Raw genomic sequence first — 16,595 nt, forward strand, 5'->3', positions numbered from 1 at the left:
ATGGCATATGTAATTTTGCCAAGTTTGGCAAATCACAAATTGGCCACATTTAAGACCAGCAGTAAAGATGCTTTTAAAGATACGACATTCTGAACCTTATGCACCGTATGTGTGATATGAAGATGTCTCCAGCTTGTACATCTTATTCCCTAACAAGGCTATATATGACTGTTTTGTTTACAGAGCTAATAGAGCATGTGCCAACAGACTGCTTGAAAAATACAACCAAATTAAAGACTGGCTATTTCACAACTAGCACGTCGACACTGTCAGCTGGCTGCTATTGGAAAGATACGTGATCTTCAACACTTTTAATGAAGCTTCACTCCCTCATTGAACCCTTCAGAAGATGCTGAAACATTGCTTTTCTGCAATGAACTTATTTTCATGGCTGCATACAATAGACATAGAAAAAAATAAAGGAAAAAGTGGTCAAGCCACTAGTAATCTCAAGCAATTATGAAAAATAAAGATTACTTGAAATCCACAATCATAATTTGAAAACTATTTATGAATGACAGTGACAAGAACTTTATTGGATTGTCCTGAGGAACTTGATTGGGGGGAACCGAAGGCTCCCCGATCAAGTTGGTGGCTCCGCCCACAACGGGACAGGGAGACGGTGACTCTCCGCGACGTCGCGGGCCCTCTGGACGGCCTGTAGTTGGCTTGGGAAATCCGAGATCCTTATTTATGAATGGTAATTGTATATGTAAGGTCCTCCTTATTCTGAACTGCACTACATAGCTCAAAGGGCATGCACACCTATAGTAACACCTTCGACAGTGTTCACTCCCAATGCTGACACGGCTATCACGTTCAAATGATTTCACATAATTAATTACCAAGAGGATGAATAACAGTGAACTTTAAATTACAGATATGAACACTTTCTTTTCTTCTGTAGGCAACCAGCAGAAGTTTTGTCAGGCTACATACGGTAACTCGAGTATTTCGTATCAATAAAAAGGAGAGGGGGAGGAGGGCACAATAAAAATGCACACAGAATACATGCTTGCACCTTGAACACAGAACTGAGTAACATCAAGATAAAACTTGGGCACAGGCTCTTATTTATGACAGACTTCTGTCACACCTACTAAGAAAGAGTGGTGGGGGGAGGGGGGGGCAACATAACTATGACTATTGCACAAACTTCCCCATTTATTCTGTAGCCTTCAGCAGGGCAACGTCTCGCTCAACAAGCAAAGCATTGATGTTTACTGCTGTTGGACCATTTCTCTTCCACAGCACCACTTCCATGATGTCTTCATAACTAGAGGAAAAAAAATCAAATCAGTAAATAAAACAGTCCAGTGTACAAAAAGCATCAAATAGCATTTGTTCACAAAGAGCGAATACACTAACAGCTCTTACTGCTGCTACAACATTAACCTTTATAGAGAAGAGCTGCCTTCAGGCAGTACAGCAGAAAAAAAAATGTTTTTCTTAGTGAGTTTCGGTATTGAGTAGGGTGTTTCTGGCTAAGTGTTTTCAGCCAACACTGAATTTCAGGCAGTAAACATCCTTTGTAGAATTAAAGCGGAGACACAGGAAGAGGAAGTTTGGCATGAGACTCGCTTTCTTTTGAAAGCACAGTCAGAGGAGAGAGACCGATACAAGATTCCCGGCTGCAGTGGTATATCATACAGGTAATGTAAAGCGAATGCCATGTGCACCAATGCTTCACATCCGACGAGAATTGTCTGTACGAGTTCCAAATGAATCCATAGGTGGCTTGAGGTGCAGCTCACTTCCAGTGTTCTTGTATTGCAGTTTCACCCTATTACTTAAAAAGGTGTCTGCAAAATTCTCTTTTCATTGAATATGATTATTATGGATGTATATTTTGCACATTTAGATTAATAATAAGCATTTACTTCAGGTATTTATATGTAACCCTTTGTGCCTCACATTTTCTATCGCATATTTGTTTTTCAGACTGAGTTATTTTGAAAAATATATAAGCAAATAATTTTTTAGATGACAAAGTCAGGAAAATTTTTTACAGTGCGCAGTTTTATGGATGATTTATTGTTGTATACAAGAATAAACTAGCATAATTAATTTTGTACAAATGTAATAAAGCTTACTAAATTTATTTTTATGTTTAAGTAGGCTTTACAGAGTTAGGGCCATATTATAGCAAATCTCATTCCATCTAATTTTCCACTTTTATCATGCATCAGACGCCGAGGGTTTGCTCACAGGGAGGACGGCAACACAGTGTCCCTCCAAGCCCCATTCAAATCAATGATGAAAGGTCAGAAGAATGCAAAATTAAGTGCATTGCTAGAGAATGACCCCAGGACATGTGCATATATCAAAAGCGAGGCATGCCATGTGAGCGCCTGCAGGCAATCTCAATGGTAGCATGTCCCGTCATAAAAATGAAGCAAGTAAGGAATTTGCCGTAATCAATTGTTAGATCGCTAGATGAGATTTTATCACTTCTGAGTCTCTCAAATAGATATGCACGAGAGGCAGTATCAGCAGTTTGCAAGCGCCTGACTGTAAGCAAAGTAATAACACGCCTACTGGAGACCCATGTGGGCGAACACTTCATGATAATGTTTTGTGTGATAAAAAACGAGACAGAAATAACTTTTACTGTCTAGAGTAACTCAAAATGACATGCGCAAGAATGCCACTTATTGTAAAATCATCATCATCACCAGCAGCAGCACTAGCAGCAGCCTATTTTTACGTCCACTGCAGGACGAAGGCCTCTCCCTGCGATCTCCAATAACCCCTGTCCTGCGCCAACAGATTCCAACTAGCAGCCGCAAATTTCCTAATTTCATCACACCTCCTAGTCTTCTGCCGTCCTCTCACACAGCATTAAATTCGGTAATGTGGGAATGCTCGCAAACTACCATGGTGGCAGCCACCATACGGCTAGGAAAAATATAAGTTTTGGCAGAAGATGCTGCAGCACCTCCAGAGCGATGCTAGGTGCTATGTTGTTCCAAAACGGCACGTTCATTGTCAAATGTTCAGTCACAGCCATACTTGTGGGGCCGCGACCTTTTAGGAGTTGTCTCCGCTGCTATACATAAACGATGGTGACCCTCGAAGAGTTAATGTGCAGAGCCTGACCTGAACAAGGTCAATTATTGCCAACGAGGAGTCCTAGCTGTACCAGCCAGTGTGTGTTTACTGTGCCTGTGAGTAATGGACTTTTCAACCAGTGTCACAACAGCAGAGACCTCCCATCTTCCCTACCGTATGGCCACTAAGTGCTCTAGAGAACAAGAAGCACTCCTGACTGGTTGTTCAAATACAGTAGAACCTCGGTGATACATTCTCGTTATGTAAGCTTTCCCAGTGCCAACATTCGCAATCAAGAATAAATAAAATCACCCCATAAAGTTACGCTCATTTTTTACCGGTTCATACTTTCCTGCAAAACACGATTTTTTAGCACCGATGTTCAGTACAGCAAGTTTTTTTTCCTACACTTTCAATTTCATTAATTGAATTAGTAAGTACAAGTAATTTCTCCTGTGTTGTCCTTGGTGTCTGTTTGTTGGCTTTTTATGATATGATTAATAAAAATCGGGCCCCTCAGTTAACCCCCGTTCTTCTCGTTCACGACACATACTGTATTTTAGCTGTATTTTTTTTAGTTCACAGATGCTAATCTTTGTTTGAACTGCCAACGCACTTCTACATAAAATTAATCTCTCCTACACTCTGTTTGTTTTCATTGTTTGTTGGCTTCTTTAAGGAGGTTTATTTAAATTTTAACACTGTAAATTTGTCTGTTTTGTTTCGGTTTGCATCACATGTGGGATTTTACAGAAAGTGGCGACACTTGACTATTCACCCATGACCTGCCGTAGCTTTATGAGGGTGCAAAGATCCTATCCTGCGTTAACATGAGCTCACAGGCAATGGCGTGCTGCGGGAATGCAATTTCAATGTAACCAAATAGGATGCCTGAACTGGGAGGAAGATGTCTGAAACACGAAAGCACTTGTATATATTTATGTATATGTGTATATATATCTATATATATAAACGAGAAGAAAGGGGGTTAACCGAGGGTCCAGATTTTATTAGTAATATCATAAGAAGCCAACAAACATTGACACCAAGGACAACATAGGGGAAATTACTTGTGTTTAATAAATGAAATAAAGAAACGAAGAATTAATGGAAATTAAAGTGGATGAAAAAACAACTTGCAGCAGGTGGGAACCGAACCCACAGCCCTCGGTAGAGCATCGCACGCGAAATGCGAGGGCTGTGGGTTCGGTTCCCACCTGCGGCAAGTTGTTTTTTTATCCACTTTAATTTCCATTAATTCTTCGTTTCTTTATTTCATTTAATAAACACAAGTAATTTCCCCTATGTTGTCCTTGGTGTCAATGTTTGTTGGCTTCTTATGATATTACTATATATATATATATATATATATATATATATATATATACACACCAAGAGTCATAGAGGCATTACATAATCAAGGAGTACAGGAGGTTTACGTAAATATCTTGAAAATGTCTACAAATATTCCACAGCTGCCTTAATTCTCCACAAAAAAAAAAGTAGGAAGATACCTCTAAAGAAAGGGGTAAGACAAGGAGACACAATCTCTCCAATGCTATTCACTGCATGCTTGGAAGACGTATTCAAGCTATTAAATTTGGACGCTTAGGAGTAAGGATCAACGACGAATATCTCGGCAGTCTTCATTTTGCAGATGACATTGTACTGCATAGCAATACTCGGGACAAGTTACAACAAATTATTGAGGAGAGAGTGTAAGAGTGGGGTTGAATATTAATATGCAGAAGACAAAGATAATAATCAATAAGCCGGGCAAGAGAACAAGAGTTCAGGATCGCCAGTCAGCCTCTAGAGTCGGTGAAGGAGAATGTTTGCCTAGGTCAATTATCCACAGGGGACCCTGATCATGAAAGAAAAATTCATAGAAGAATAAAATGGGTTGGATCGCATATGGCAGTCATTGTCAGCTCCTGACTGGAAGCTTACCATTATCATTGAAAAGGGAGGTGTGCAATCAGTGCATTCTACTGGTGCTAACATATGGAGCAGAAACTTGGAGACAGACAAAGAAGCTCAAAAACAAGTTAAGGACTGCACAAATAGCGATGGAACGAAGAATGTTAGGCATAACGTTAAGAGAGAGGAAGAGAGCAGTGTGGATCAGAGAGCAAACAGAGATAACCAATATTCTAATTGACATTATGAGAAAGAAATCAAGCTGGGCAGGTCATGTAATGCATAGGTTAGATAACTGGTGGATCATTAGGGTTACAGAATGGGTGCCAAGAGAAGGGAAGTGCAGTCAAGGATGGCAGAAGGCTAGGTGGGGAGATAAAATTGAGAAATTCGCAGGCGCTAGCTGAAATCCATTGCCACAGGACAGGGGTAATTGGAGATCGCAGGGAGAGGCTTCCGTCCTGCAGTGGATATAGGCTGCATGATGATGATGATGAATACTCGGCTAGAAATCTGCAATAAAAGCAATAAGTTTGTATCACCGTATCACCCCAATCTAATCAATCAGACTGCGTGCCAGTCTACGGGAACACTAAAATGGTGTCAGAAGTGCTATTTGATCTCACATGAATGCCAAACCAACAGTCAGTCCGTTCATTATCCCTCGGCAGCAACCAGCAATCGCAGCCATGGCACATGTGCTCCCTCCCTTCCCAAGTTTCAACCTTCGCGCTACACACGCCAACAATATTGGTCACGAATGGATCAAGTTGATAGAAAGGTTCGATAACTTTCTTTTAGCATGTGATATCACGGCAGATGCACGCAAGAAAGCGCTCCTCCTGCACTACGTCGGTGAGGAAGTCTACGACATATTTCGCTCCCTCCCCAACAGCACTACACAAGCTGCAACAGCTGCAAGCATGACCCAGACCATGCAGAGCCCATCGACGCCGGAATACGAGGGTGTCTACCAACCGGGAAAACCGGGAATTCTCAGGGATTTTGAATAGTCTGGAAATACTCGGGGAAAACTCAGGGAATTTGTGCTTCTATCAGGGAAAATGAGCAGTAATTTTGTTGAAAGGGAACGAAAGTCGCCGTAATGCTGGCTCGAGTAACGGAGAGGAATTGTAACGAATCCTCTTTGACGCTGTGTCGTCCGCTGGAGCAGTTGCCAGTGTACCGTCAACGACCGACTTTTCGGACGCCTTCGCGGCGCCACCACGTCCACCATAGAGTCAATGTATCAGAACGTCTGAAATTTCAGACGCAAGAACCCTTCGCCGTCCAAGTTTTCGGACTTTTGGCAGTGACCGCTGATCCGAAACAGCATTAATCAAAGCCACCACCATCGCCACCATTTTGATTACCTTGCCGCCTCGAACCGGCGCTCTCGCACACAGGGGCCCTATAACGTAAAACTATTCCAATGTGTTTTTATTCCAATCTCCTGACGTCAAATTTGCCTAACCGCCTACGCAAGCATCGGGCAGTCACCCACAGGGTTGTCTGAACAGACCAATCAAGCGCTCTCCTCGTTCATAGGAGGTCACTTTTGTTTGATCGAAAAATGAATAACATTGCCTACACTGAGCGGCTCGTCTTATCTAATTGGCTTACAAGAGGCGAGGAGCACGCTCAAAGGGAGAGGGATTCGCTGGAGCCGAGCCAGTGCACTGAAAATAGATAACCGGATGAAGAGGGTTGTGCCGGCATCTGCGGTTGGTCCGCTTTCCCTTACTTAGCTTACAGTGGCTCTTCGAGAATTGCGGCGGCATGCAACGGAAGCTTAAACATGACGCTAAAGCGGATCCTCAGCAAAGCAAAGTTGGCAGAACGAGGTCGTAAACGTGCCGAAAGTGCTCGAAAAAGTTACACGGCCACGCAAAAACCTTTATTACACGCAAATAAACCCATGCTTTCCAGCAGGTGCGAGTAGCCAGCGCCTGAGCGATCGGCGGCAGCCATTTTTTATTCCTTTCGGAACGGGGCAGCCTGCGTCTATTCAGAAGAAAATTCCGTTTTGTTCGGCATATTAATGCATCTTTAACGCGTACACGTCACTTTGACGTTTTGAGTTCTTGCGGTTTTATGACGTAGCGCGAGAGCCAGGTGAAGTGGGTGCCGCCCGAAAACTTTTGACCAATAGCCGAGGGCTAATAGTGCAAAGGCGCCGAATCAGAAATAACTATTTCTTTTGTTCGGTCAAATCATGCATAATCAGTGTGTACACTTTGTATCAGATTCGGAGCTATCGCGGTTTCATGACGTCGCGTGACAGACAGGGGAAACGGGGGTGGCCCCAAAAAGTTTTTAACCAATCACGGGCTGATTGCAGAATTGGAATAGAAAAGTTTGGAATAGTTTTACGTTATAGCGCCCCAGATCTGCTGACAGCCGTAGCCACCACCGCCGCAACGCTAAGCCTAGCTGCTTCGATGTTCGCTATTAAAGCTTCTTGCCGTCCTGTGCAGTGTTTGAATTCGCCGCTGTCAGCAATGGCACCCACTCCACCTTTGCGGTCCTCGCCACTTGTTTCGAAGCTCGGAAAGCACGGCGCGTTGCATAATGCCCGTTCCCGGAAGTCAGCTTCGCCTCAGTACAGCAGTGTTACGTGGCGAAGCATAACAAGCGTGGTAAGGGGGGCAATCGTCATGGGACACAGCATATATTCCTTAATTATACACGCGTGCACCCGCCATCTCCTGTCTCCTGAGGCGCGATCGGAGATATTTTGTTCGATACGCGTTCTGTTCAGTTGCTGCAACGTCACAAAGTTGCAGTATGCAAAATTTGTGACAGCGGGGCGGAGAGAGCAGCCAATCAGGAAGCGGTGATCTCCCCGGAAGTTTACCTCCGTCGTTTGTCGTCTGCTTGCAAACAGTATACTACAAAGCCAAATGTTTCTCGTCTTCCAATTGAATGAAATCTTTATCTAAAAAAATGTATTTTTTCTTCTCAAGCCCAAACACGTTTTCAAATAGTAGTACGTGTGACTACTGCAATTTATAACTATTAGGTTCTTTGCGTCGTCCCTAGGTGGTGTCGCGCACAGCGAGAAGGAAAAAGAAAAAAAAAACGACGGGAAGAGTGGCGCACTTTTCAAGAGGCAGCGACAATATCCCAGTGGCTCGCTGGCACCGATGATGTTGTCGATTTCTCTGTACAACCAACGAATTATTTGTTTCGAGAAACAAAAACGACGCCGGAATTCACTTTCTGCCATTTCTTCAAACGCGTTTCGCACCGCCACCGGCTCTCCTCCTTCCTCTAGAAACGCCAGCGCAACAACCTAAGTTTCCAACGGAAGCGCCACTTTCTAGAATTAAACTATGGATTGGATTCAAACGTGCCATTCCGCAGCCGAAAAGGTCGCCTGTTGGATCCAATCCAATCCACCAGACGCGCCATGCGAAGCCGTATGATCGCTCCAAACTTCTCAACTCCCGTCGCGTTCGGACGAAATGCTCGGTGGGCGGATGATTGACAGGAGCGTGTCGTCATTTTGACGTCACCAAAACGGTGCGGCGCCCCGCGCCTGGCGACGTCGGCGCGGAGTAGGCCAATCGCGCGCGCTGGTAACCGAACGAACGCGCCGAACAACCATCTCCGATCGCACCCCTGTACGAGCACCGATATGCCTAGTTAGTGTACTGGCAGGTCTTCCTAGCTTTTTCGGATGTGCCTGCGGCGATTTGAGCCGTTAAAGGGCCCCTCACCAGGTCTGGCCATTTTGAGCTGACAAGCGCCGTGCATACTATGCGCGCTTACGATCGTGTCTCCTAAGTATTACATCGCTACGCGCCGCAGAAAGAGCTGAAGTTTTAAACCGAATGCTGTCTACCCTTCTGCTCTCAGACGCCGTGCTCCCTGTCGGAGAGTGGACGTAAACACACAAGTAGAACGCCTACGTACACCCGTGAGCAAAAGCAAAGGGTCTCCGAAAAAAATAAATTTCTTTGCGATTAGCACACATAAACTGAAATTGACGAGTAGACTGGAAAGTTCCCAATGCTAAGTTTGGATTGTAGTCCTCAGTTTCAAGTTACATTCACATGTAGGCTGAGGAAAAAGTCATCTTTATCGCGCAATCCCTGGTTCATATACTTTTGCTCACGGGTGTACATCGCACTGCTGCGACGTCCCTCATAGTGACACTGACTTCGAGAATTATTCAAGGCAACATCCGTTATCTGTGTAATCTGTTGCTTCAATTGACGAATTAAAGTTTAGAGTCAAAATAATAAAACACACAAACCGAATGCCTGGATGTTCTTGTTTTACTTTGCACCGTTGCTTTACTTCACACCAGCTTTTGCAATTTTATATTCCCCAAGGGAGCTGCTTGGAAAGATAGTAAGCTAAAATCTGACCAACTTTTCAGTACTTTTTTTTTTAATGTTACTAGAGGGAGATGGCACATGCTTTGTTTGAAGGCAGAGCAGGGCCAGTCAAAGCAGATTAGCACTGGTGGCAAGGCCTGGTTTAGTCCTCTGCGATGTAAGTATAATAAGGAAGAATTCAGTTGAGTACAAAATTCACATGCGAAAAGGGACTACGTTGTGAAACTAACAAATCACTCAGTGAAGTCTGCTCAGACAGCATCGAGGTGTGATGACAAAAGTTACGTGAACTTTTAAGTGAAAATGGAACAAAAATACCGCATGCAGCAACTACTAGCAATTCTCACCATGAACTACCTATTTTCTAAACACATTTCCCAAAAAACCACAATATCTAAGATGCCTTCGGGTGCAAAGAATAAAGCTGTTAAAGGAGCACTTGCCTGGTATCATTCCGATAAGACGCAGCGTGATTTAGACCCTTTACAAACGAGGCAGGGTGAAAACCTCGCGCCTAAAAAAATCAACAACAGTTATGCATGAAGCAACTAGCAACAGTTCAAGATGCACGAAGCCACGCATAAAATAAATGCCAAAACCTGAAGTGCACGACAGTTGGTGGGAGGATTTACCGGGCCGCATAAAACCAACAATTTCAGTTCTTGCAAGCTTCAGTAGCTTAAACTTAAACACAATGCGCTTGTGCAGTCGTGCTGCCATAGATAGTGCAACGCGGTAAAGAAGCGGCAAACAGTAGAAGCTGCAAATGGCATTAAGAACCTATTGCAAAATACCTTTAACCCTCATGCTGCACTGCAGACGAGCTTCGTCGCTTACCCACCTAAATACGATAGAGTGGAAAAAATACCAACACGACAAAGGAAAGGATGAGAACAAGAAATTTATTGCCGAACGGCGGCGATCCATTGCTACCAGTGCTTCTGCTGATGAAGTTTTGCGGGGAATGATTAGAACTGTATTGCCGGCACGTTTTCGGCGGTATCCCACAAAACACAGAACCTCTTAAAAACTTCTTGAAACGGCTACAAACGGCTATAGACGTCTTGGTCTATGATAAGACTGAAAATAGAATTTCTTCTAAACATAACCTCAGCACTTGGAAGATGGTAGTATAAATTCTATCTGCGGCAAAACCCACTACTGGGGTCACTAGAGCCTGTTTTGGTAAACACATTCAGAATGTCTAACTCGAAGAACTTTTCTAGATCTTTTTGCCTAAAAGTGCATAAAATGCCAAACGACGTGGTAAATGTGCGGTTACCGTCGGCCGTCGGCGTTAGCCAATAAAAGACGCCACAGACAAATCGAAATCGTTGGAAGCAACATAAGTTAATTGGTTTTAATATTAAACAATTTCACACCAGAACTTCAACAATCAAGGGCGTGTTATTGTTTTCCATACGGGGCGAGCACACGACGCCTGGAAACCATTCTATGCTCGCGCAGCAGGAGCGAAACGCCGGTACGTATTGCACAGCGGTGTCACAGACATAGAGTTAGTAGAACAACTCTAGAGGAAAAGCTGGGCCGGAAAAGTGGGAACCTCTAGGGCGCCGCCCTGTTGCTACTGGTCAATGTGACCAGCGCAATTACTATTGAAAGGGCTGAAAACAAGTACAGGTCACCTTATGCTTTGTCATCTAAAACGCATATTTGATGGCTTTATGAAGGTGGTGCGTTAAGATTAAGTTTACAGAAAGCGATCGCTAAGTCCGTGACTTATGTAAATCACGATGTACGCATTCATGCAATAAAGGATGACGCGAATTTCGGTTTCGAATCTGTTTTTTGGATGCGTAGTAGTTTCGTACAGTTTAGGTTTGACATGCGATCGCGCGTCGACATCGGATGGCACACTCGTGCCTTATGTGCCACCGAAGCCCCGAAGTGCTCTGGCATATACCTTCACATGTAAGTAAACGAATGTATCTCCTTGTTGAGAATATCACGCGAGTAGGGAGCTCTTGTGGTGCATCACAATCGTTTGAGAAGCGTCACTTTTCTACATGCGGAGCGGTGTTTTTATTTGCAGGTTTCCCTTCAGTAGGAAATTGCTGCAGGCGGACCAGCGCACCGGAATTGTACTGGCGAAGCCACAAGCAACTCAAAGAATCTGTTTAATTGTTGCACTTTGAACAGTCATGCTTCTACAAAGGCCACAGCAGAAAAACAGCCTGATGCCGAGTATTTCTGTGCCACGAAGTAATCAAGAGGCGAGTGCCTAATGCGGACGAAATCGAGCTCTTTCATCGAGACTTAGAACGACAGAAAGCTGAGCTAGTTGGTAAGGATTCATTATGCAAAACAGATGTGAGGCGTGCAGACAGGACACAAGAGTAGAGAAGTGGGCGGCGCTCGTGTTGTTTACTAAATACTCTACTCTTGTGTCCTGTCTGCACGCCTCACCTCCGTTTTGCATAACAAGTGCATCAACCCACATAATAATAGCGTAGGCATTGTGTTAACTGTGCAATATTTTCAACACTTCCTTGCATGCCATTTCATGTGGATTATCTTTTCTGGTCACAAATTTGTGCAGCGAATCTATTTGCATGATCGACTCCGGGCCTGTGGGACCGTTCACTTGCACTTGATGCTGAGTCTTTACATGTATCCATAAACTGCAGATGTGCACATCAGATCCCTGCGAGCATTTTCAAAATTCACTTATTATAGACAACAGGCACATATGCAATACTGACATAATCTCGAATACCACTAAGCAGCTGGGACACATTTTTGTTGATCATACTCGCAGGTAAAATAAGTAGATCATGTGGACAGCTCCAGCTCATTTTCCTTAAATCAGTGTGTACAAGGGGTACGCAAAAATAATTTTTTATCGCGCCCCGATTATTTTGCTGTATAAGCAAGAGAACCCACCACGTTAGTGTAACGTATCTTGTACATCACGCTAATATGTGCTTTAATTTACCAAGTGAGATGAGTTACTTTTATGGCTCATTCAGTCATATCACACTGCAAGCTGCATTCATCAATCTTCAATTGGATTTTGCAAATGTTTAATGAAACATGTTTCCCAAATTTTATGCAGACATGCAATGGCAAGCCCTTCCGTGTGTTCCAAAGGTAAAATTTAAGCTCTAAATTAAAGAAGACATTTCTAGTCAGAAACAAGCAAAAATGGTGAATGCAGAGTATCAGAAGCCCAAGGTACAGAAATTATGAGAAGTGTCGAATGATTTTAAGGAAAGAGTCATATTTGAAAATGCAAGACTGTTCAGTGGAGGTCAAGCAAGTCAATATAGGTAGAATACTCTGCAAAATTATGCGAGAGAGGGGATGTCAAACTATGGGTCAGGAAATGCGTTGTTTTTCTGCAAAACAAAAGCTGATTGCCATTACATAAGTCACTTTAGCATCATGAGGCTGCTGCTTGATAAATTCAGAAATAGACCAAAAAACAAGACACGCAAAAATAAAAAACAAATTTAATGATGCTCTCTCCACACTGGGATAAATAAACACATCACATCTAATGTGGACATATCAGACGCCTTGTGAAACACTAAAGGAAAAATTCAGTTTCGAGCTATGGTACTTGCCGCATAGATGTGGGGGGCCTTGCACTAATAGTGATAGTTACCACTGAATTTAGAAATTGAAAGCATTCATGTAGACAAGGATAATTCTTTATATTTTTGGCTACCACTTCAAATGCCTCCACTAAGTGTTACAATGCTGCACGCAGCCATACTAAGGATCTCGCAGCAACACCTGCAGGTAAAAAGCAAAAAGCAGTCAAAGTGCTGGTGTGTACTGGACACTATGTTTGAAAACTTTTAGGCAAGAGGAGTGCAAGAAGCAGACATAACTGCATTTATTTCCATAATTCCCCATTTGAATGGCCTTTTCTTTTTGCTTAGACAATGCCTACGCCTAGCCACAGCAGCTCCCTCATACAGACTCCGCAAGCCAAGAGGCCGTGGAGGCAAATGCAGGTAAGAGGCAAGAAGCAATAGCACTGATTTCGACACTCATCTAATTTCTTTCTTTTTCTTTCGTTTAGGGAGCCAGCACACCCCGAACAGCCACCTTGACTGCAGGTGTGTCACCCTAGTCACCTAGGAAACATTTGAGGGAAAGCAACAGGCAATGGGAACAGCCACTTCTCCATCTAAACAATACTCTTTCTCTCGGATGACTCCTGCGCCTCGCCACGCCAGCACAGTTGTGCACAAAGATGCCGCGGAGGCACATGCAGGTCAGAGGCAAGAAGCAGTGGCACTGGTGTCGACATTCACCCAATTTTTTTTTACTTACACCGAGGCAGCCAGCACACCTCGAACAGCCACCTTGACTGCGGGTGTGTCAGTAGATTCCTGTCGTACATATGCTCATAATAAACTTGATGGCAAATGGGACAATGATGCATTGTTTTTTTGAACATTTATTGTACACATACAATATATGTTATACTTTGCAGTGCTACAGAGCATATTTTGAAGCTTCTCCCTATATTTTGCACCTTTACTTACGTATGTGTTGTGTGGCCCTCAATGCAGTTCATGTTGTAGCAGCTGCTTTGTCTGTGTATTGCACATTGGCTAAAGCTCATGATATCCACATACTTCTCTCACATATGCAAAATAAAGTTCTATGTAGTCCTCAGTGTCACAACAAAAAATGAAAGTAAGCAATCCGATTGTGGAATTGTGTTTATTACAGTGATTCCTATGACAGTTACTGACAAGTTGACAACTTGAACTGGTCAATCCGTCCATAGCCTCCTCTATTTTTCAAAAATAAAGGAGGCTATGATCCGTCATGGCAAGGAATTGTATGTATACATAAAAAAGGGGGGATATGTGTGTGTGTGTTTGTGTTTGTAGTGGGGGGTATAGGATTAGGGCGGTACGAAAAATGTACCAACTCCGTCTAGACCCATTCTATTAAGGTACCGTAACAAAGCGTATTATGCATAAAGTTCATACAACCAACTCTGATACTACTACACACGCCAGGCGACGCGAGCTACATGCCATGACGCATTCGCGACTGCACCGGATGCCCTCCATATTATTCTCGTTAATCATGTTCACTGCACCGAGGCAAAAGAAAGATCATGGGCGCAGGTGCCTTTAAAGTATCTCGACCTTGCGAGGCACTGCTGCGCGTGCCAGGGGAGCTGTCCGTGCGAACACTCCCTGGCACACACCTGACTCGGCGGCCCCAACCTACGCACCGTTCTGCTTCGAGCTTTGATCCCCCCACTTCTCCCTTGGGTGCCCTCGAGTTCCTGCGCCGCCTGCTTTATTATAATCTCAGGTGCTCTCCCGAGACTTCCGTTTGTCGGTTACATGCGCCTTACAGCTGGATCAGTACTTATAATAATAAAAAAAACGCGATCTATCGTCGCGACGATAGATCGCGAAAGCGGATTTTGAAGCATACCGCGTCCGTGCTAACAGAATTACGGAACGCCAACGAGGAATCTGACCACAGCTTCAAGGTAACCTCGTCGAGTGACACTCCTGCAACAGGCGTGACCGCTGAAAACCGCATACCGCCGGAAACTTCAACAGGATCATCCCTCGGTTGCATAACTGCCACCTGTACGGCCAACATGGATCGCACCCACACCGTACCGCAACATAGATTAAAGAACCAACTTATAAAGCCCAAACACACGGCTGCACGCACACATCAAAAGAAACTACAAGCGAGACGCCATGCTGCTACGCTGCTACAGTTGCCGGATTAAAACTGCCTACTTTCACCAAGTCTAGCAAGCGTCTCAGGAGCTGGCAACCTCGGCGCGTAGCAACATGGCGGCGCTCTTGCGGTTCCCGATTTTAATGCATGGGCCCTATGGGTAGCTTGTCCTCTAGAGTCAGTATAGTAACTCTATGGTCACAGAGACACCGCGCTGCGATCCCTTCGGCGGCACAATCCAAATTTGCCGGACATCTCATTCTGTGCTGGAAACACTGGGAGGCAGGAAGTTTGAAAGAACGGCCACTGCCGCCCGCTATGTCTCGGTCGTGGGTTCGTTATCAAGTTGTGCGTCATTTAAGCCGTTCTGTACATTTATACTGGATATTAAGTGGAGTCATTTAGCTGTGCTGCTGTGTGCCATGTGTTTGGCATCAGTGCTTCGTGACATCGGCTGTATTGCCTGTTTTCGCCGACGGCTTACTACCACCATGGCGGGATCTGCGTTCGCTGCCTTCGTGTCTCGGTGCGTCTTTGTACGTCGCACGTTCGGGTAACACTTTTTTTGGTAAGTGAAATACATTGCGCTTCGTTTTTCGTCAACAATGTGCATATATTTAGGTGTTACCCGCGACAATTCTTGATATATGGGCTCTTCTGCCCTGCGAGTTTTCGTCATTACTTTTATACGAATGTTCTGCTTGTGTTCAGCCGTTCAGCACTACCGCGCACCACGACTTCCGCAACACCAGTCAGAACTTTGCCCTGCTTGTCAGCCTGTGGTTAACGTAGCACGAACCAACCGAAAGGAGTGCATTCGAAGACGACGCGCTTGCTGTAATGCTGAACCAGACTGAACTCGCCCTATTTTGTGTCCTTTTGTTCTTACGTGTGCGCGCGTGTGTGTCAGTGACTATGCAGTTTGTAGCGTTCCCACTTTATAGCAAAACAAAAAATATAACTGCAATGTTTACTTCATCTATACAATTCCAAATTAAATCGTGTGCTGATGTACAAATTTCACTTGTGTTTTGTTCTAAATAAGCAGCAAAACCTTTAACCTAGTAGGTGCTTCATCTGGGAGTGAAATCACGACAGCTTGGCATTTATTAATGAATGTGAATGACTGTGACTGGGTCACCTCATTTGTAATTGCAAATCTGCCTTTCAACTGACTTGATGCTATCTTATTTTGACCCTTTCACTCTATAGACGGCTGGTCATCCTTCTTGTACCTTGGCGCTAGCTGTATGACGGGACCTCATCATGATCAGTGTAAGCCAATGTACTGTACCCTCTCTGGTCCTCCCAGTGCTTTTTATATGGGTTAAGGCCAGGGAGCGCTTCGTGGTAAAATAGCTAGTTGGTGCCTCACAAACGGCCATTTTTTTTTGCACTGGTCCATTATAAGCTGCCACTATTATAACCAATTTCTCAGTGCCAGTATAAATACACAGTTCTACTAATAATTAGTTTCCCTAAGCTTTACAATGTTTACCTGTAGGTAGTCATTGTATGTAAGAACTCACAAATTAACTCCGCTGTGTCATACAAGTATTCCATACATGAGTAAAAATTTTC

General features: G+C 44.0%; 1 protein-coding gene and 1 long non-coding RNA gene across 2 annotated transcripts in view; one reads left to right on the forward strand and one right to left on the reverse strand.

The window, feature by feature from the left end:
• Positions 1-1,146: 1,146 nt before the first annotated feature.
• The window catches only part of LOC139051636 (angiomotin-like), a 67,510-nt gene continuing 52,061 nt past the window's right edge, over positions 1,147-16,595 (reverse strand). Inside the window, exon 4 of the mRNA XM_070528582.1 lies at positions 1,147-1,276. Within this exon, the coding sequence (XP_070384683.1) occupies positions 1,165-1,276 (112 nt within the window). The 3' untranslated portion in view covers positions 1,147-1,164. The remainder of the gene's footprint in view (positions 1,277-16,595) is intronic.
• LOC139051659 (uncharacterized) lies at positions 11,106-13,285 on the forward strand. Its single transcript, XR_011509488.1, has 3 exons — positions 11,106-11,249; positions 11,371-11,622; positions 13,226-13,285. It is a non-coding gene; the product is annotated as an uncharacterized lncRNA (long non-coding RNA).

Source organism: Dermacentor albipictus, unplaced genomic scaffold (assembly GCF_038994185.2).
Source record: "Dermacentor albipictus isolate Rhodes 1998 colony unplaced genomic scaffold, USDA_Dalb.pri_finalv2 scaffold_13, whole genome shotgun sequence".
Classification (NCBI taxonomy): Eukaryota; Metazoa; Arthropoda; class Arachnida; order Ixodida; family Ixodidae; genus Dermacentor; species Dermacentor albipictus.